Raw genomic sequence first — 21,200 nt, 5'->3', positions numbered from 1 at the left:
CATGAGGAGACTCTTCAGTTTAGATTTCAAAGCATGTGGATTTTTGCTAAGATTGTTGAATTCTGATCTTCTCATGGTAGCTTATTGAAAATGGATGCGGCAGTATACTGCACGCATTTCTGCACAAGAGTTAAGGAAGTCTGATCCAAATGCAGGTTAGATTTCTGCTGAGTATTAACTGAGTGAAAGCTGCTTATTCTTGGGAATAAACTGATGTTGTTAACGAGAAATGACCAAGCTAGTGTCATCAGCAAACAGAAATATTTTGGAGTTACCTGTGATACTAGAAGGCATATCATTTATGTAAATAAGGAACATGAGTGGCCCAAACACTGATCCCTTCTGGGGTACACCCCCCCCCCCCCCCCCCCTCTTCGACCGCACCCCATTCAGACCCACATCATAGCTGTTCTCACACTGTGAATAATGATCTTTTGTTGTCTGTTGTCTGTTGTTCAAGTAAGAGGTGACCCAATTGTGAGCTATTCCCCATAGTTTGTAATGGTCCAACTTCTGGAGCAATATTTTGAGATCAACACAATGAAACACCTTAGTTAAATCAAAAAATGTGCGTAGCGTTCATAACCTTTTGTTTAACCCATCCAGTACCTCACAGAGGAAAGAGAATATAGCATTTTCAATCGTTAAACGACTTCTATAGCCGAACTGTACATCTGACAGCATATTCACCATATAGCAGAGATGGCGAGTCTCTGCGCTCTGCTATGTGGTGAGTAGCAACTTCCTTCTCATAATATTGTTATATGCCATCTTGAATTTTTCATTGTTTGATACAAAATTACGCGATATAAAATGATAAATTATCCTTACATATACAGCCTCTTCAATAACTTTAGCAAACGCTGATGGTGTAGAAATAGGCCTACAGTTTTCTACATTATCCTTTTCTCCCTTGTTATAAAGCAGCTTCACTACTGAATACTTAAATTGTTCAGGAAACTGACCATTCCCAAAGGAGAAATTACAAGAATGGGGCTGGTAGGCACTCCATCATATCCACGAGAGTCCTTAGTCTTCAGTGATTTAATTATTCGCTCAATCTCCCCCTTGTCAGTATCACAGAGGAGTATTTCAGACCGTCTCTGAAGCCATTTTCCAAGAGAGTTACGTGATTTCCTATAGAAACTAAATTTTTTATTTAATTCACCAGTAATGCTCATAAAATGGTTGTGAAATACTGTACATATATCTGATTTATCAGTAACAGAAATATTTTCACTACTGACTGACTTTATATTGTTGACCCTGTGCTGCTGACCACACTCTTCCTCACAGTTGACCATATACTTTTAATTTTATCCTGTGAATTAGCTCTTCTGTTGCACACCACATACTCTTTGCCTTCTTAATAACATTTTTAAAGAGGAGGCTGATCATGACACTGAAATAGTTGCACGAAATGCACATTAGTGCCACCAGTTTGAGCAGCTGTCTTTACCAGGTCAAATCTACATCATATTCCCTGTCTCTATCAAGACTATTCCCTGCTCCAACCAGTATCACCACCTGATCCTCATTCGTAAAATTCCTACTTAACTCCTCTATGGTGTCAGTTACCTGAGCCAGCCTTGCACTAAGCTTCACAATGCTGATGACCTGGTACTCACTCCCCAACACTTCCTGCAACTGCTACAAAAAGACCTTAAACTGCACCGTACTAAATCCAATTGGTGCAAGAATTAAAGTCCCAAGATGGCAGACATAGGTTGCAGTTCATTAATGATATTGACTGAGTGCCCTTCATTTATCATCTCTTTTTCTATCAGACTCATTTTTGGCTGAATGGCCATGATGGTAAGCAGAGTTACCAGTGCTGGAGTGCAGTGAATCCTGAACTAAAGCATAAGAAACCTCTTCTTTTGCCAAAATTTACTGCATGGGCTGCGATATTGGCTCGAGGAATAATTGGCCCGTACTTCCACAAGGACAAGAGCAGTTGTTCAGTTACAGTGAATTCGGAACGTTGTGTGATGATGTTATGACTTTTTGGTGCCTGCATTTCAAAACTTTCCTGGTTATAACCAAAGAATATTGCATCAGCAAGACAGAGCCGCAGAACACACATCCAGTGCATCTATACTGCAAGTTCATGACATTATCCCTGACAAGTTGATCTCCAGGAGGGGTGACATAAATTGGCCCCCACAGAGTTAGATTTGAGCCCCATGAATTTTTTTGTTCGGGGATATCTCAAATGTAAAGCGTATGTCAATAATCCGACTTATCTGGAGAAATTCAAAGAAAATATCCGTAGTGAAGTGGCAACCGTCTTTTTGTCTATATGCCGAGCTGTCGTGCAAAATTTTATTAATCACTTAAATGAGTGCCGAAGGCATGCTGGATTGCGTTTAAATGATATTATTTTTAAGAAATAAAGTCCTAAACTGTATATTTCCGTAATAAGAGTATTTTATCAATAGACATCAACCTCTATTTTATTTTGGCACATAAAGTATAAACTTTCTTTTGAGATACCATATATTGTACACATCAGTTAAAGAAAGAATAGGAATCTGATAAATCTGGTTCCTCAACATGAAGACAACATCAGAGAGAGACAAATATTCTTGTGCATTGTCTTACCACTGTGGGAGGCCTGTAAAGTAAGGTGGCACCGTGTTCAGTGTGTTGAACTCTAATTTAGTAGGACTAGGCATCAAATCCCCATCCAAAAATACAGATTAAAGATTTTGTAGTATCTAATTTCATAGAGATGAATGCCATGTTGTCTCCATTGAACATCAGATGATTTCTTTCACAGTCCTTGTCAGCTCTTGTACAGGGTGTCTGATACATTTTTGTACACATATAATCCTTATTTGATGACAATTATGGATGTCACCAAGGTGGTGAACATGTCAGTTTTATATCACATAACTATATTATATCACTAGTATTGTTATAGAGTAATTTACTATAAAACTAAATATGTTCTTATCTTACTGTCTGTAATCTTTGCTGTTTTGCTGCTATTGGAATAGGTGTTTAAATTTATTGTTGCTTTCTGTGAATGGATGGAGGATACTTCATAACAAATTGTTGCACTCCTCTAATTCTCTACCAACGTAAGAGAAATTACCTATTTAGTATCAATGATGTCTTATGTTTTCCTTTTATTGACTCTTGCCATAGTAATTTGTGTTAAAATAATTTTATGTAGACCTTTAGAAGTAATAAATATGTTAGAGATTTTTCCTTGCAACTGGTTACACTGCTAGCACTGGCATTCAAATTCTAGCTTCTAATTTCAGTGGGCATTTTTTAAAAAAACTGCTTTGCTTTAACAAAATTTACAAGTACTTATTTTATTAATTACGACAGTTATCCTTACAAAGATCACAGTTTCAACAGAAGTTACTAAATCGGTTAGTGTGCTGTCAAATTTTTGATGCGATACAGTGAAGATTATGATTTATTCATTGTGTGTGCCCACTATAATTGCACAGTAAGAAATGTTCTTGTAACCACAACGAAACAAAAAAAGCGAAATGTACATAGAAAACTTATTACAGGTCTGTGAAATTTATAACAACTTTTTTCACACAGGTTTTTATGTGACTAAAAGTGAAGACTGGGAGAGGGGAGACAAAATTTGGGCCTTTCCAGGGTCAGTAGTCAGTAAGGAAACTGCTTGGAAAAGTGATGAATATGCAACCACTTGTGTGTGTGTGTGTGTGTGTGTGTGTGTGTGTGTGTGTGTGTGTGTGCGCCTGCATGTGAATAATGTCAGAATATCATAAGCAAATTGAAGAAAAGAATTTTTCATTTATCAGAAGTTTAACATATGATACCTATTTTTTTTACAACTGTACAGCAATTCAGAAAAGATTATCTATATTACTGATTCATATGTTTTAAAGAATATTAATATGTAAAAACATTGAGCTTTCAAATACTTTCACAAAACATTTTCAGAATCCCAAAAATTCATAGATAAGCAGAAAATAATTTCAGATGATGTTACAAAGTGACTTATAAACTTCCTAAGCCCTCCTAATTTACTTCTTTTCAAATATGCTATCTGAACCTCACAACTGGACAGCTCCCAAATTTAATACAAAGACATTTCAGTGAATAGGTGTCATGTAATCAACAGATGATCTTATGAACTCTTGCTATCCATTTTAATGGCATCTGGTGGATGGCCTATCATGATATTCACCAGAACTGCTTACTGTCCACACTTCACTTCCATAAGAGGCTAAACGCCATACAAATAACTTCAGAAAAGATGTCCTAACTGTTACATTTATATTCAGTGTTAAAAAATTCCTCCCTTTCAGAAATAAATTTCTTACTATAGCCATGCTGCATTCTGTGTTCTCTCTACTTTGGCCATCATAAGCTACTTTGCTACCCAAATAGCAAAACACTACTACTTTCTGTGTTTAATTTCCTAATACTCTAATCTAATTCATCACCTGATTTAATTTGACTGCATTCCATTGCCCTTATTTTACTTCTGCTGATATCTTTTTTTTTCCATTTAACTACTCTTGCAAGTCCTTTGCTATCTTGGATAGAGTTACATTGTTATTGGCAGATCGCAAATATTTACTTCTTCACCTTGATACCTGCATTTTTCCGCGCCCAAAGTGATCTCCAAGGATATACCAGTTTTTCCATTATTCTGTAAATAACCCTTGTTACTTTCTTGCAAGCATGATTTACCTTACTTAACTGATAGTACAGTAATATTCACACATGTTAGCAACTTCTTTCTACGGAACTGGAATTATTACTTTCTGCTTAAAATGTTAGGGTTTTTCACCTTTCTCATACATCTTGTACACCAGGTGGAATAGTTTCTTCATGATTGGCCCTCCCAAGGAGATCTGTAGTTATGACAGAATGTAGTCTACTCCAGAGGACTTATTTCTTTCAGAGCTCTGTCAGATTATTACAGTACATCTGATCTTCACCTGCTTCTTCTTATCTTTTTATAATATTGGCTTCAAGTCTGTTTCCCTTATATAGACCATCTACATATTCCTTCCACTTTTTGCTCTTTCTTAATTTGCTTAGAACAGGTTTTCCACGTGAGCTGTTGATAGTCATACAGTTACTTCCCTTTTCTCCAAAGGTCTCCTTAATTTTCCTATAAGCTGCACTTATCTTTCCTCTAGCCATAGGTGTTTCTACATCCATCAATTTCTCACCTAGCCATTCTTGTTTTTCACATTTTGAATAACTTGTCAGTCACATCTTTCGGATGTCTGCATTTGCTTTTGCCTGCTTCATCTTTTAATTTTCTCCTTTTGTCAATTAGATTCTGGCCTTGTCCTTTTGCCTATTTTATCCTCTGCTGCCTTCACCGATTCATATATCAAGGCTGCCCATTCATCATCTGTTGTTTTGCATCCCTGTTTCTGTGAATCAGTACTTGATGCTCCATTCAAAACTCTCAGCAACCTCTGGTTTCTTTTTTTTTTTTTCTTTTTTTTTCTTTTTTTTCCTCCAGTTTATGCAGATACTACCCCCTTAATTTCCTATCTGTATGAAATTCCTTCAGTGTTAATTTGCAGCGCATAACCAATAAATTATGGCCACAGTTCACATCTACCCAGGAAAGTGTTGTGAAGTTCAAAATCTATGCTATAAACATAAGTTTGCCTTTCTTCAACCTATCTCCTATGATAAGTTGAAGGGATTGTACAACCACAAATGTTCCTGCATTTTTCTGAGCCCAAAGTCTATTTTAATGGTTAACGTTGTTATAATTTTGAGTCTTAGCACAGGACTGTTGTATTTACTACTTTTTCTTCCTCTTCTTCCAGCTGAAATTGTGGGTATGGCCCAGCAGGCATTGACAGACACGCAATTTGGTGCACGCACACGGAAGGGAATGTTCAGGACTGTGTCACAGTTGTATAAGGAGCAACTGGCACGTCTCATGGTTACTCTGAGGAACACAAACCCAAACTTTGTTCGCTGTATAATTCCAAACCATGAGAAGCGAGCTGGAAAAATTGATGCACCTCTAGTTCTGGATCAGTTGCGTTGTAATGGTGTCCTAGAGGGCATTCGAATTTGTAGACAGGGATTCCCTAACAGAATACCATTCCAGGAATTCCGGCAAAGGTGATTAATGTATAGAGCACATAAATGTTGCTGAACTTCAGCACAAATGTCACGTCATTTTTGTTATTGCTGAGAGGAGTTTACTTTTTGTGATAATAGTTTTTTTGTGTGAATTATTATTTTATGTAAATTTCTTATGCTAACTGCAGCATGTTGTAGAATGTTTCTCATTCAAATACTGGCTTTGCAAGAGCATTTTCTCATAACATATAATTACAGTGAGGATACTAGCTATCACAGAAGTGTGTGAAATAATTTATGACTCTGTCAATCTCTTGTAGCATGTCAAACCGATTTGATAGGAACATTTTGTGTCTAACTTTAAATTATTCAAATAGTTTTCAGCTCAGTTTAGAATTGTAAATAATAAAGATGTCTCAATCTCTTACACATTATAATTCAAAGAATCCAGAAAAGTATACCACATACTAATGTACGATAAAGAAATACAAAATGGGGCTATAGAATTATTACAAAATTACTTGGGATTGCTTTGAACTTTGCTGTTGATTGATTTTGGGAATATTTGGTCTGTTTGTGCAATGATTGTTTGAAACTTAATTGCTTATCTTACACAACCTCATTGTGTAATGTCACTTGTTACAGATATGAGCTGCTGACGCCAAATGTTATCCCTAAGGGATTTATGGATGGAAAGAAGGCGTGCGAGAAAATGGTATGTTGGTTGTCAATGTGTAGACCTCTGTCCAATGTAATCTTTACATTTAAATAAAAATTAATGTAATATTTATTCCTTTGTCATTAATCACTTCATTTTATTTTCCACTTCAGATTCAAGCTCTGGAACTTGACCCAAATCTCTTCAGGATAGGACAATCAAAGATTTTCTTCCGTGCTGGTGTTTTAGCACATTTGGAAGAAGAACGGGACTACAAGATTACAGATCTCATTGTCAACTTCCAGGCATTCTGCAGAGGATATCTAGCAAGGAGGTATAATGCTGCTCAATATATGAAAGTGTTTTAGTGGTTAGCTATGAAATGTTTAGATGTCTAGCCTAATTGACGATGGTCATCATCAATATATAAAGGTTGAATACAGGAGGGATTTGAAGACACCTTGCAAGATTTCTTATCTATGAAATTTGTTTTTGCCATATAAACTCACATAATATTTGTTTGTGTGTTTGATTAATAATTAAAGCACCAATGTCATTTATAGCATATGATGGCAGTTTTTAAAAATGTTTACAAAAATGGTGAAATAACATTAAACTTCCAGGTACCTTATCAAGCTGTACTGTGACGGATTACATTACGAAATCAGTCTTCAATAACAGAATTAGTTGTGGTAATAACAATAATATGGTTTAGATTACTGTTGTCTGTTAACTGCAGTGATATTTTGTGTATCAGATTTTTGAAACCTTCCTGATTTTTTTCCAATTAACAGGAATTTCCAGAAACGAACTCAGCAGCTGAATGCAATCCGCATCATCCAGCGGAACTGTGCAGCATATTTGAAGTTACGCAACTGGCAGTGGTGGAGACTTTATACAAAAGTGAAGCCATTGCTAGAGGTTACAAAGCAAGAGGAGAAGTTGAGCCAGAAAGAAGATGAACTACGTCAAGTGCGTGATAAACTGGATCAACAGTTGCGTACTGCGCAAGAATATGAGCGCAAGTTTCAGCAGGTCAGTACTCAGTTATACTAGGGTCTTACCCTTAGATAATTACTGTAATAGCAACAACTGAGATAGTGTAGCAGCAGCATACACCCATTTCCATTTTTTTATTCGTATACTGATTGTTCTTGGAATAATAGCATAGTGTGTATAAAAGAAAAGAAAATTTGTGGCTATTAGGCTGATAAAGGTGTGATTGTTCATATGACATGGATATCACAAAAAAATGTAGGAAAAATGTTAAGGGAACTTATTAATAATCTCGCATGAGAGACTATATTATGCTTTTATTAAGTTCTAACTGAATCCGCACAAATTTGAATGTGCTCTGTTTTTTTCTGTATGGCAGATTGTTCATTTAAATTAGGTCTCTCTCTTCAAATGATGATAGGAGGGTGTTCTGTTTGTTGTGGTCTTCAGTCCTGAGACTGGTTTGATGCAGCTCTCCATGCTACTCTATCCTGTGCAAGCTTCTTCATCTCCCAGTACCTACTGCAACCTACATCCTTCTGAATCTGTTTAGTGTATTCATCTTTTGGTCTCCCTCTACGATTTTTACCCTCCACGCTGCCCTCCAATACTAAATTGGTGATCCCTCGATGTCTCAGAACATGTCCTACCAACCGATCCCTTCTTCTATTCAAGTTGTGCCACAAACTTCTCTTCTCCCCAATTCTGTTCAATACCTCCTCATTAGTTATGTGATCAACCCATCTAATCTTCAGCATTCTTCTGTAGCACCACATTTCGAAAGCTTCTATTCTCTTCTTGTCTAAGCTATTTATTGTCCACGTTTCACTTCCATACATGGCTACACTCCATACAAATACTTTCAGAAACGACTTCCTGACACTTAAATCAATACTCAATGTTAACAAATTTCTCTTCTTCAGAAACACTTTCCTTGCCATTGCCAGTCTACATTTTATATCCTCTCTACTTCGACCATCATCAGTTATTTCACTCCCTAAATAGCAAAACTCCTTTACTACTTTAAGTGTCTCATTTCCTAATCTAATTCCCTCAGCATCACCCGACCTAATTCGACTGCATTCCATTATCCTCATTTTGCTTTTATTGATGTCCATCTTATATCCTCCTTTCAAGACACTGTCCATTCCATTCAACTGCTCTTCCAAGTCCTTTGCTGTCTGTGACAGAATTACAATGTCATCGGCGAACCTCAAAGTTTTCATTTCTTCTCCATGGATTTTAATACCTACTCCGAATTTTTCTTTTGTTTCCTTTACTGCTTGCTCAATATACAGATTGAATAATATTGGGGAGAGGCTACAAGCCTGTCTCACTCACTTCCCAACCGCTGCTTCCCTTTCATGTCCCTCGACTCTTATAACTGCCTTCTGGTGTCTGTACAAATTGTAAATAGCCGATCGCTCCTTATATTTTACCCCTGCCACCTTCAGAATTTGAAAGAGAGTAGTCCAGTCAACATTGTCAAAATCTTTCTCTATGTCTACAAATGCTAGAAACATAGGTTTGCCTTTCCTTAATCTTTCTTCTAAGATAAGTCATAGGGTCAGTATTGCCTCATGTGTTCCAATATTTCTACGGAATCCAAACTGATCTTCCCCGAGGTCGGCTTCTACCAGTTTTTCCATTCGTCTGTAAAGAATTCGCGTTAGTATTTTGCATCCGTGACTTATTCAACTGATAGTTCAGTAATTTTCACATCTGTCAGCACCTGCTTTCTTTGTGATTGGAATTTTTATATTCTTCTTGAAGTCTGAGGGTATTTCGACTGTCTCATACATCTTGCTCACCAGATGGTAGAGTTTTGTCAGGACTGGCTCTCCCAAGGCCATCAGTAGTTCTAATGGAATGTTGTCTACTCCCGGGGCTTTGTTTCGACTCAGGTCTTTCAGTGCTCTGTCAAACTCTTCACGCAGTATCGTATCTCCTATTTCATCTTCATCTATATCCTCTTCCATTTCCACAATATTGTCCTCAAGTACATCGTCCTTGTATAGACACTCTATATACTCCTTCCACCTTTCTGCTTTCCCTTCTTTGCTTAGAACTGGGTTTCCATCTGAGCTCTTGATATTCATACAAGTGGCTCTCTTTTCTCCAGAGGTCTCTTTAATTTTCCTGTAGGCAGTATCTATCTTACCCGTAGTGATATATGGCTCTACATCCTTACATTTGTCCTCTAGCCATCCCTGCTTAGCCACTTTGCACTTCCTGTCGGTCTCATTTTTGAGACGTTTGTATTCGTTTTTGCCTGCTTCATTTACTGCATTTTTATGTTTTCTCCTTTCATCAATTAAATTCAATATTTCCTTTGTTACCCAAGGATTTCCACTAGCCCTCATCTTTTTACCTACTTGATTTTTCTGCTGCCTTCACTACTTCATCCCTCAGAGCTACCCATTCTTCTTCTACTGTATTTCCTTCCCCCATTCCTGTCAATTATTCCCTTATGCTCTCCCTGAAACTCTCTACAACCTCTCGTTCTTTCAGTTTATCCAGGTCCCATCTCCTTAAATTCCCAGCTTTTTCCAGTTTCTTCAGTTTTAATCTACAGTTCATAACATATAGATTGTGGTCAGTCCACATCTGCACCTGGAAATGTCTTACTATTTAAAACCTGCTTCCTAAATCTCTGTCTTACCATTATATAATCTATCTGATACCTTCTAGTATCTCCAGGATTCTTCCAAGTATACAACCTTCTTTTATGATTCTTGAACCAAGTGTTAGCTATGATTAAGTTGTGCTCTGTGCAAAATTCTATCAGGCGGCTTCCTCTTTCATTTCTTAGCCCCAATCCATATTCACCTAGTACGTTTCCTTCTCTCCCTTTTCCTACTACCGAATTCCAGTCACCCATGAGTATTAAATTTTTGTCTCCCTTCACTATCTGAATAACTTCCTTTATTTCATCATACATTTCTTCAATTTCTTTGTCATCTGCAGAACTATTTGGCATATAAACTTGTACTACTGTAGTAGGCATGGGCTTCGTGTCTATCTTGGCCACAATAACGCGTTCACTATGCTGTTTGTAGTAGCTTACCTGCACTCTTATTTTTTTATTCATTATTATACCTACACCTGCATTACCCGTATTTGATTGTGTGTTTATAACCCTGTATTCACCTGACCAAAAGTCTTGTTCCTCCTGCCACCGAACTTCACTAATTCCCACTATATCTAACTTCAACCTATCCATTTCCCTTTTTAAATTTTCTAATCTACCTGCCCAGTTAAGGGATCTGACATTCCACGCTCTGATCCGTAGAACGCCAATTTTCTTTTTCTTGATAACGAAGTCCTCCAGAGTAGTCCCTGCCCGGAGATCCGAATGGGGGACTATTTTACCTCCGGAATATTTTACCCAGGAGGACACCTTCATCATTTATCCATACAGTAAAGCTGCATGCCCCCGGGAAAAATTACGGCCGTAGTTTCCCCTTGCTTTCAGCCGTTCGCAGTACCAGCACAGCAAGGCCGTTTTGGTTAATGTTGCAAGGCCAGGTCAGTCAATCATCCAGACTGTTGCCCCTGCAACTACTGAAAAGGCTGCTGCCCCTCTTCAGGAACCACACGTTTGTCTGGCCTCTCAACAGATACCCCTCTGTTGTGGTTGCACCTACAGTATGGCCATCTGTATCGCTGAGGCACGCAAGCCTCCCCACCAACGGCAAGGTCTATGGTTCATGGGGAAGGATAGGAGGTTGCGCATAGTAAAATAAATGTAAATGCTTCTATAAATAGATGGTAATTTAATCATAATATTAGAAGATGACAGAATAAAATAATTTTAACTGCTGTGAAATGATGTAAGTGAATTATGGAATTCAAATGCAGGATGCTCATCTGATCTGGCAGTAAATGAAATGTTCATATTGCAAGAGAGAGACAGTGGATAGCAAGGCAGAAACTTAGCAAAATTGTTGCTTTATTGAGAAACAATATAAGAAAGATATTGTCAGACTTGAAAACCCATTCTTTCATTGCTGTGAACTGTTTCAATCAAATATATTAGCATATACCACGTAACTTTTACTTGAAGTATAGATTATTATGTACAGATAATGGGAAATTATGCAGATCAACCTTCAGAGGTCTGAAGTGTGCAAATGCAAATAAATCTTTTTCCTTTAATGTGTAAAAGTGTTAAACATTGATCTGTTAGATGTGAAAATTTGTTGTCGATAATTCTTGACTTTACGTATCATAAGGCAACAGGAGAACATGGGATAGCAGCTGATGTGAAACTGGGGAGGTGACAACTTGTAAAAAATTACCTCCCAGATTTGGAGGCTAAAGGGTGATAGAAGAATGTGATCATTGTGCCAATGCATGATAAAGGGGACAAGAGGGATACACAGTACTATAGAGGAATGTTAGAACTAGAGGTTGGCTTCACAGCACTGTCAAAACTGCTTCTGAAGAGATTATAGGAGACTATAAAGAGGGATTTAAGAAGAGAAGAGGCATGGAACAGACATTTTCCCTGAAACAATTGATATAACTTAGGGTCGTAAAGAAGAAAGAGAAGGTAGTAACATTTGTGGACTTCAGAAAGGCATACGACTCAAACACACTCTCTTGGATGTGTCCTGAGGGACAGAGGACTAAACAGCACTACACGAGAACTAATAATGGAAAACAAAAGGGTGAGATCTGAGGATAACTATTGAAGAATTTGATATAAAGACCATTACCAAATAGGGAGATTAATTGTCACCAGTTTCGTTCAGCACATTATTGAACAGATTGATCAGGCGGTGGAAAGTAATACAAAAGAAAATGAGAATACCAGAGACACAGTGGGGGGAGAATAAACGAAAGGAGGACTAAGTGGACTGCACAACCTTTGCAAATGACATGACAGTCAGACAGATGAAGATGCAAAGACACAACTCGACAATATAAATGAGATAGGCTCAAGGGTTGGGTCTGATGCATGCCTGCCTACAACAAGGCAATGGTATCGAATACCGCTAGGGATTGAAAAACACGAGAAGACACCAAGCATCAAAACCATTGTCTTCATGATGATGATGATGATCATATTTTCATTTATAATGCCATCTATAGTCTGCTTCTCTTATCAGTTTAGCAACATGGTCTACTTTTTTCCTCCGTGAGGTAGTGTCTACAGTAGCAAGACCTTCATGTAGCAGTCTTTCCACTTCTGTTATAGTAAAAGTCTTGTTGTTACTTCTAATGTATGCCTTGACTTCACTCCAAACCAATTCAATTAGATTAAAATGACAGTGATAGGGCAATAGCCTAATTACCAAGTGACCTGTTCGCTTGCAATTTCATCTACAACATATTTAGGTGTCAAAGGCTTATTTTGTTTCATGAGCGAGTATAACAGCAGTTTTGTCATGCTCATGTCCGCAGCAATGTCTCTTCACTGCACCACAGTTTCTTTACGGTCACCAGTGGTCAGAGTTTTATCTAAAATCACGGAATGGTACAGTGCATTGTCCATCATAAAAACTGTCGGGACTCTAAACTGGAGCAACAAATTTTTAAACCACTATAGAAACTGTGGGTGGTCCTCATGATAGTCATCAGTTTTTTTTTCAATCAAAAAATTAGAAGTCCTTCAGGCACAAAGCCATTTGAAGAGTGTGCATGGGCCACAGTTAATCGTGATCCATTTCCTGTTGGCTGATGACCGTTGCTATTTGGAGCATCATCTGTCCAGCATTTCTCAACTGCTTCTCCAGCGTTGACCCAGGTTTCGTCTAACCATATGACTGAGTGTATGTTCTTATCTACAATTTTGTGCAAGAAAATGGTACGAGCTGCAATGACATGAGCTTTTTCTAGTAACAGTTTTCATCCATCTAACTTTTTAAAACGGAAGCCCATTCTTTTTAATATCATCTTAAGTGACATTTTCACCCCTGAGAAAAGTTCACTTTCTTTTAAGGAATTTAGCAACTTCGCTATTGTGGGGTATTCTTTCCTTTTATAGTATACGAATTGCATCGGATTGGAAAGAATCAGTATCTGTAATAGGACGAGGCTACTTCTTTTTCTTGCCCAGAGTACTTAAAATCAGACTGTTTCTTCCACAGGGGCTTTCTTCCACACTGTTTACTTCACTGTCTTGTAAGTCTTGAAGTAGCACCACCTTCCTTATAACCGTTCTTTCACTGAGTCCTAGAGTTTTCGAGGTATGCTCTAAAACTTTATCGGCAGGAATTGACACATGCCCATGAACAGAAAAAAATTCTTTTTCTTGCTCGTAAAACTCAGGTGTCCTCTGTAGTAATTCCAAAGGCTGACTATTTCATGGCACTCCAAGGTGCAACGGATTATCGCTTGATGAACGACATCATTTTGGTGACATTGTTTAACAAACAAAAACTGTAGTCAGGCGGTAACAAAACAGCGGGCATTCGCACACTAACATACAATGTTTACACAGAAGCCAGCAACATGGTAGCGTTGATGCCGAAACCGCTTTTGTTCGGTGCTGTTATTGGTTCAGTAGACGCGGCGACTCGCGCTCCTCACTTATTTGTTAGTTATACTACCAACTCTAGGGCACTTGGGGAGCAACCTTGAAGTGACATGTTTCAGCGGCCTGGGTTTAGAAAAACAAGAGGAAAATACTTCAGAAAACACGAGGCTCTCATAGAGGTGGTGTGAAATGGGTGTGCGTACCTGCAGAAGAACTGTACGAGAGCAAGATGACAAAATCAGACAAAATCTGACTAAAAGGGGCAATATTTGCCAGACGTGATCGGGACAATATAGTGACAATGGTGAAAAGAGTACGGAAAACAACAGAGGGGGGAAAAAGGAAAGATGAGAGCCAAGTGAGTCATCGAACTCCAGAAAGATTGGTCAGAGCTGGAGATGAAGAGGGAAGCAAAGGAAAATTGCAAAAGCAAGTACACATGGACAAAGAGGATACGGGAAATGAAGAGTGTGTCACCAGTTGGACAGATGAGATAAGAGGTACTGAAGGGTAACAGAAGAAAATAAAGGCTAAAGTAGTTTGAGGAGGAGGAGGAAATTGAATTTATGGAGAGGCGACTTGTGGTCCTTCAGAGACCATATTGCAAGAAGAAGAAGAAGAAGAAGAAGAAGAATAGCAACAGCTTTGAACCTTTTGTATGCTGGCCTGGCTTACTGTTATCTTGTACTGTTCAACATAGTTTTGATTGTAGTTAGTATGACTGTTCTACTTTCATTACACCTCTAGTGTCCATTCCTCAAGACACACTTAGATATTTTTACAGTGCGACTTCAACTGTCACTGTCTTTCCAAATACATATCATTAAATTCTGTGTATTTATTCATTGATTTTGTTCAAAATGGGAGACGAGATGTATATTCAGAAACATTTTGAGATTATGAAACATTATTCACACTGGCCACAGAAACCTACAAACTAATGTTAGTAAACCTTGCAAGGTTCTCCTATGGTGCAGGAGATGAGTGTCATTTGCACCCTCAGGAGTGCTATTTATTGGAAACATGCATCCCTTGTAGCATCTTCATTGGAGAGAATAGTTAAATTTACGTGGATGGAAGTTCTGCAGGATGGATGCTTGGCTGTCTTTAGTGCAGACTTAAAATGATTTAGGAGAATGTTGCCAAAGTGAACAAATAACTGGTCTGCTGCTGAGAATAGAGGGATGTTTATCAGAGTCTAAACAGCGGATGATGTAAAGCCGTGGATGGACCATTGTACAGTAACAGTCATCTATGTTTCAAACAGTGTGCCATGGCTCTGTTGCCATCATGGAATATGACTATACAGGGTGGTCCATTGATAGGAACCAGGCCACATCTCTCACGAAATAAGCATCAAATGAAAAAACTACAAAGAACGAAACTCATCTAGCTTGAAGGGGGGGAAACCAGTTGATTTTATGGTTGGCCCGCTAGATGGCGCTGACATAGGTCAAATGGATATCAACAGCATTTTTTAAATAGGAACCCCCATTTTTATTACATATTCGATATTTGAGTAGTACTTAAGGAAATATGAATGTTTTAGTTGGACCGCTTTTTTCGCTTTGTGATAGATGGCACTGTAATAGTCAGAAACGTGTAAGTACGTGGTACCACGTAACATTCCGCCAGTGCAGACAGTATTTGCCTCATGATACATTACCCGTGTTAAAATGTTTGACTGTTTACCAATTGCGGAAAAGGTCTATATCGTGTTGATGTATGGCTATTGTGATAAAAATGCCCAACGGGCGTATGCTATGTATGCTGCTAGGTATCCTGGACATCATCATCTAAGTGTCCGGACCGTTCGCTGGATAGTTACGTTATTTAAGGAAACAGGAAGTGTTCAGCCACATGTGAAATGTCAACCACTACCTGCAACAAATGGTGATGCCCAAGTAGGTGTTTTAGCTGCTGTTGCGGCTAATCCGCACATCAGTAGCAGACAACTTGCATGAAAATCGGGAATCTCAAGGACGTCGGTGTTGAGAATGCTACATCAATATCGATTGCACCCATACCATATTTCTATGCACCAAGGATTGCATGGTGACGACTTTGAACGTCGTGTACAGTTATGCCACTAGGCACAAGAGAAATTACGTGACGATGACAGATTTTTTGCACGCGTTCTATTTAGCGACGAAGTGTCATTTACCAACAGCAGTAATGTAAACCGGCAAAATATGCACTATTGGGCAATGGAAAATCCACGATGGCTGCGACAAGTGGAACGTCAGCGACATTGGCGGGTTAATGTATGGTGTGGCATTATGGGAGGAAGGATAATTGTCCCTCATTTTATCGATGGCAATCTAAATGGTGCAGTGTATGCGGATTTCCTACGTAATGTTCTACCGATGTTACTACAAGATGTTTCACTGCATGACAGAATGGCGATGTACTTCCAACATGATGGATGTCCGGCACATAGCTCGCGTGTGGTTGAAGTGGTATTGAATAGCATATTTCATGACAGGTGGATTGGTCGTCGAAGCACCATACCATGGCCTGCACGTTCACCACATCTGACATCCCTGGATTTCTTTCTGTGGGGAAAGTTGAAGGATATTTGCTATTGTGATCCACCGACAACGCCTGACAACGTGCATCAGCGCACTGTCAATGCATGTGCGAACATTGCGGAAGGCGAACTACTCGCTGTTAAGAGGAATGTCGTTACACATATTGCCAAATGCATTGAAGTTGACAGACATCATTTTGTGCATTTATTGCATTAATGTAGTATTTACAGGTAATCATGCTGTAACAGCATGCATTCTCAGAAATGATAAGTTCACAAAGGTACATGTATCACATTGGAACAACTGAAATAAAATGTTCAAACATACCTACGTTCTGTATTTTTATTTAAAAACCTACCTGTAGCCAACTGTTCGTCTAAAATTGTGAGCCATATGTTTGTGACTATTACAGCGCCATCTACCACAAAGCGAAAAAAGTGGTCCAACAAAAACATTCAAATGTCTTTACGAACTACACAAATATGTAATAAAAAATAGGGGTTCCTATTTTTAAAAAATGCAGTTGACATCTGTTTGAGCTATGGCAGCGCCATCTAGCGGGCCAACCATAGTGCTCTTTAAACTAGACAAGTTTCGTTCTTTGTAGTTTTTTCGTTTGATGCTTATTTTGTGAGATATTTATCCTGGTCACGATCAATGGACCACCCTGTATATAGGCTACAATGATAAGTATAGTACAATGTGTTGCAGTTATCTTTTGTAATGCCTTTGTCGCACTATGATTTTCTGACTGCAAATTAAATAATTGAGTTTCGCAATAATGTGAGCCATTGTAATATCTGTCCATCAAATGAGACAATGAAAAACGATATTGTGATTTTCTGACTTGAAGGAAGAGACAAACAGTGGCATAGATTTTTAGTGTGAAATATCAAGTATTTGTCTTTTTGCTGATAGGTCATCTCTTTGTTCATCCTGAGAACTTCATTCCCATTCTTTCATTCTATTCACTCATTTTCTCCTCTATGATGAGATCGCGCTCTTAAACACCTTGGGGACTTTCCAAGTCAAACATGGTCTACATATTGCTACATATCGATGTATCATGATGGTGAACATCTCGTAGCTCTGGAATTATTTTCTCTTAAAACTGTAAACTACTCAGGCTGATTGAAAATGTCAAACTATCCTATATTTTAGATTTGACCACTATAGCACTGGAAATACTTCTCATCACCTGACTTCAGAATGAACTAATATTCAGATTCATTCAGTTGGGTATAACAACAGATGGTTTCAGTAACCGTGACTACTTCTCTATATGCAGTCATTAGTTGCCACATTAAAATGTTCCTAATAATTTGCGTACTTCTCCAGCCTTAAATTAAATCTGTCAAGTATCTAATTGCTTGAATCATTACAGTACCTATGTAAAATTTCAGAACCCCTAAAGTAATCTTTGCTTGAATCATTACAGTACCTATGTAAAATTTCAGAACCCCTAAAGTAATCTTTTTAATGACTGTCTAATGATTATTGACAAGAAACATTGTAGTACTGTACTTCAATTCGACAGGCACATACATCCTTGTCAATTTTAATCTTATTGAAAGTTATATGTTAATTTAAATGTTTAACTTAATGCGAAGTTGATGTTACTGATAGAGTTAGCTGAGTGAATGAAATAAATTACAATAAGAAAATATTGTTGTATGATTCTTTTTGAATGTAGGCTGTGGAAGAGAAGATAGCTCTGTCTGAACAGCTGCAAGCAGAGACAGAGCTCTGTGCTGAGGCTGAGGAAATGCGTGCAAGGCTGTTGGCACGGAAGCAAGAACTGGAGGAACTCTTGCAAGATATGGAGGCACGCATGGAGGAGGAAGAGGAGAGGGTGACCCAGTTAAACAATGAAAAGAAGAAACTACAGCTCAATATACAGGTTGGTCTCTCTCTCTCTCTCTCTCTCTCTCTCTCTCTCTCGCCCCCCCCCCCTCTCCCTCTCCACCGCCCCCATCCCCCCTCTCTTCCCCCTTGCGGAAGTAAGTTTGCTGTAGTCTGCTTATGTTAAATTTAACAACTTGTATGGGCTCTGAATAGTAATTTTTATTAGACATTTGCGTGCAGTACAAGATGTAATTCCTTTTTATAGTACTAATCCCTTTGTTGTTGTTGGGTGGTTTTTTTTTATGTCTTAAGACCTAACCATTAGGAATAACAGTAATATGGTGAGGATATATTGCTACTCACCACATAAAGGATGCATTGAGTCGTAGACAGGCACAATGAGGACGACGGTTCAATCCCATCTCCGGCCATCCTGATTTAGGTTTTCCGTGATTTCCCTAAATCGCTTCAGGCAAATGCCGGGATGGTTCCTTTGAAAGGGCACGGCCGAATTCCTTCCCCATCCTTTCCCCACCCGAGCTTGCGCTCCGTCTCCAATGACCTCGCTGTCGCCGGGACGTTAAACACTAATCTCCTCCTCCTCCTCCTCCTCCTCCAGGCACAATGAAAATGAATGCTAGAAATAATAATGCTTTTGGTCAAAGGCGCCACAGTCTCCACAATTGGGCATTAGTGCCCAGAGACAGTGGTGTGTGTGTGTGTGTGTGTGTGTGTGTGTGTGTGTGTGTGTGTGTGTGTGTGTTTTTTCAACTTCTGAAGTTATGAAGCAGGACTCTGTCTGAAGCTGAAAAACATTGAAGGAGTGTGGGAGGAGGGGGGGGGGGGGGGGGGGGGGAAGGAGAGATAAGCGAAAGTTGGTAGTCGTGTTTCTACATCTGAAGGATGATGTCTATTCAGATTTTGTGCCAATGGGGCAACACAGGCACTAATAATGCCACTATTATGATGCACATCAGCTTTGCTTTAAATACATGCTTGTCATGATTATGAGTGTTAATTACCTTTGAGATTCAACGTAGTGAGTCGATGTTAGTCAGAAATGCCTAAAAGACAACAAAGTCACAGTTAGCAACTACTCACTGAGTTTGAATGAGGTCATGCGATATGGCTACAAGAAGTGGGATATTACTTCCCCAATATTTCAGAAAGACAGGGCAGGAATGTAGTCACTGTACAGTGGTTGCCACATGAAGGTACGGTCCCGAGAAGACTGGGGTGTGGATGGCCATGTGGCACCATCGATAGGAAAGACTGTTGTGTTCAGTGCACGGATGTGGTGCATCGTAATATGTCTGCAGCAGCAATTCGAGCAACAGTTGGCACTGTGGTGACACGACAAAATGTTACAAATCAGTACCTTGAAGGACAGCTCTGAGCCAGACACCCTGTAGTGTGTATTTTGCTGATCCCAAACCACTGCTATTTGTGACTTTAGTGTTGTCAAGTGAGAGCTCATTGGAGGAGAGGCTGTAGAGGTTTGTTGTGTTTTCTGACAAAAGGCAGTTCTGCCTTGTGACACAGATGACCAAGTGTTAGGAGGCCGTTTATGGACAGCATTCCAGGGGGTGTTTTTCAACAAGACAATGCACACCCACATACCACTGCTGTAACACAACACAGTCCACAGTGTGTCGATATGTTGCCTCGACCTGCTCAGTCACCAGACCTGTCTCGTATTGAGCATGTATGGGATGTCATAGGGAGGAAACTCTAGTATCATCAACAGCCAGCATTAACCACCCAAGTGCAACAGGTGTGGAACTCTTCACACACACTGATATTCAGCACCTGCACAATACAGTACTTGCACATTTTTACGCTTGCATTCAACATTCTGGCAGTTAAACCGGTTATTGATATACCGGCATGTCACGTTTGTAGTGGCTTTTGTCATACTTACTTCAAATTGTGGTCTTGCAAAGTTAAATCTTAGGCAGATGTATTCCCGAAATTTCATTACTGTAGATTATTTCGTGGTGTTGGGATTTTTTTTTTCTGTCATTGTATTTCTAGTTTTCTTCGTCATTGTGCCTGTCTGTCTTAGGCTGCCTCTGTTTGGTAAGCAACAATCTGACCCTTCCATATTGTTGTTGTTCCATCCTGGATTTAATAGAGTTTGATTTAGGCCAAGCCATTTGCTTACTTTATTTCCTATAACTAGATTTTGTCTGTTGTTTTCAGATATCATAATTATGCACTGTTCTTTGTTATTATTACAAGCTAAACGTTAAAGTATCACAGATGTGTTGCTTAAACTTGAATTGCCATCTTATTTGTTTAATTAACTTTTTCTAATATACAGAAACAAGTATGGATTGGACAGTGTTGTGCTAAAAATTAAGAGATTCAGGATTTGGTACATAACAGATCCAAAGATTTTTTTACAGCTTATTGTTTTGCTGGTATTGCTTTGTAAAGTGAAAATAAATGTGCACTGTAGTTTGGATCCAAAGTTAAAACTGGAAGTCTCCCTGTAAATAACTATCTGAACACTTTCTCAATAGTTTAGTAGGTCAAGGCATTTCACTTGTAATTGAACCGTAACCACTACAGCAGTGTGCTGTTGCTACAGCACTAAGTGTTAGATTTCCTATCATGTTTA

General features: G+C 38.7%; 1 protein-coding gene across 1 annotated transcript in view; it reads left to right on the top strand.

Moving 5' to 3' along the window:
• LOC124777800 (myosin heavy chain, non-muscle) overlaps window positions 1–21,200 on the top strand; it is a gene marked incomplete in the record, with an annotated part of 283,815 nt that overhangs the window by 235,138 nt on the left and 27,477 nt on the right. Inside the window, 5 exon segments of the mRNA XM_047253316.1 lie at window positions 5,799–6,102; window positions 6,709–6,778; window positions 6,895–7,055; window positions 7,516–7,756; window positions 18,426–18,632. Coding sequence (XP_047109272.1) covers window positions 5,799–6,102; window positions 6,709–6,778; window positions 6,895–7,055; window positions 7,516–7,756; window positions 18,426–18,632 — 983 coding nt within the window.

This window comes from Schistocerca piceifrons, chromosome 2, assembly GCF_021461385.2.
Source record: "Schistocerca piceifrons isolate TAMUIC-IGC-003096 chromosome 2, iqSchPice1.1, whole genome shotgun sequence".
In the NCBI taxonomy this organism is placed as follows: domain Eukaryota; kingdom Metazoa; phylum Arthropoda; class Insecta; order Orthoptera; family Acrididae; genus Schistocerca; species Schistocerca piceifrons.
The sequence above is the reverse complement of the archived record's forward strand: the minus strand, read 5'-3'. Positions and strand labels throughout refer to the sequence as shown.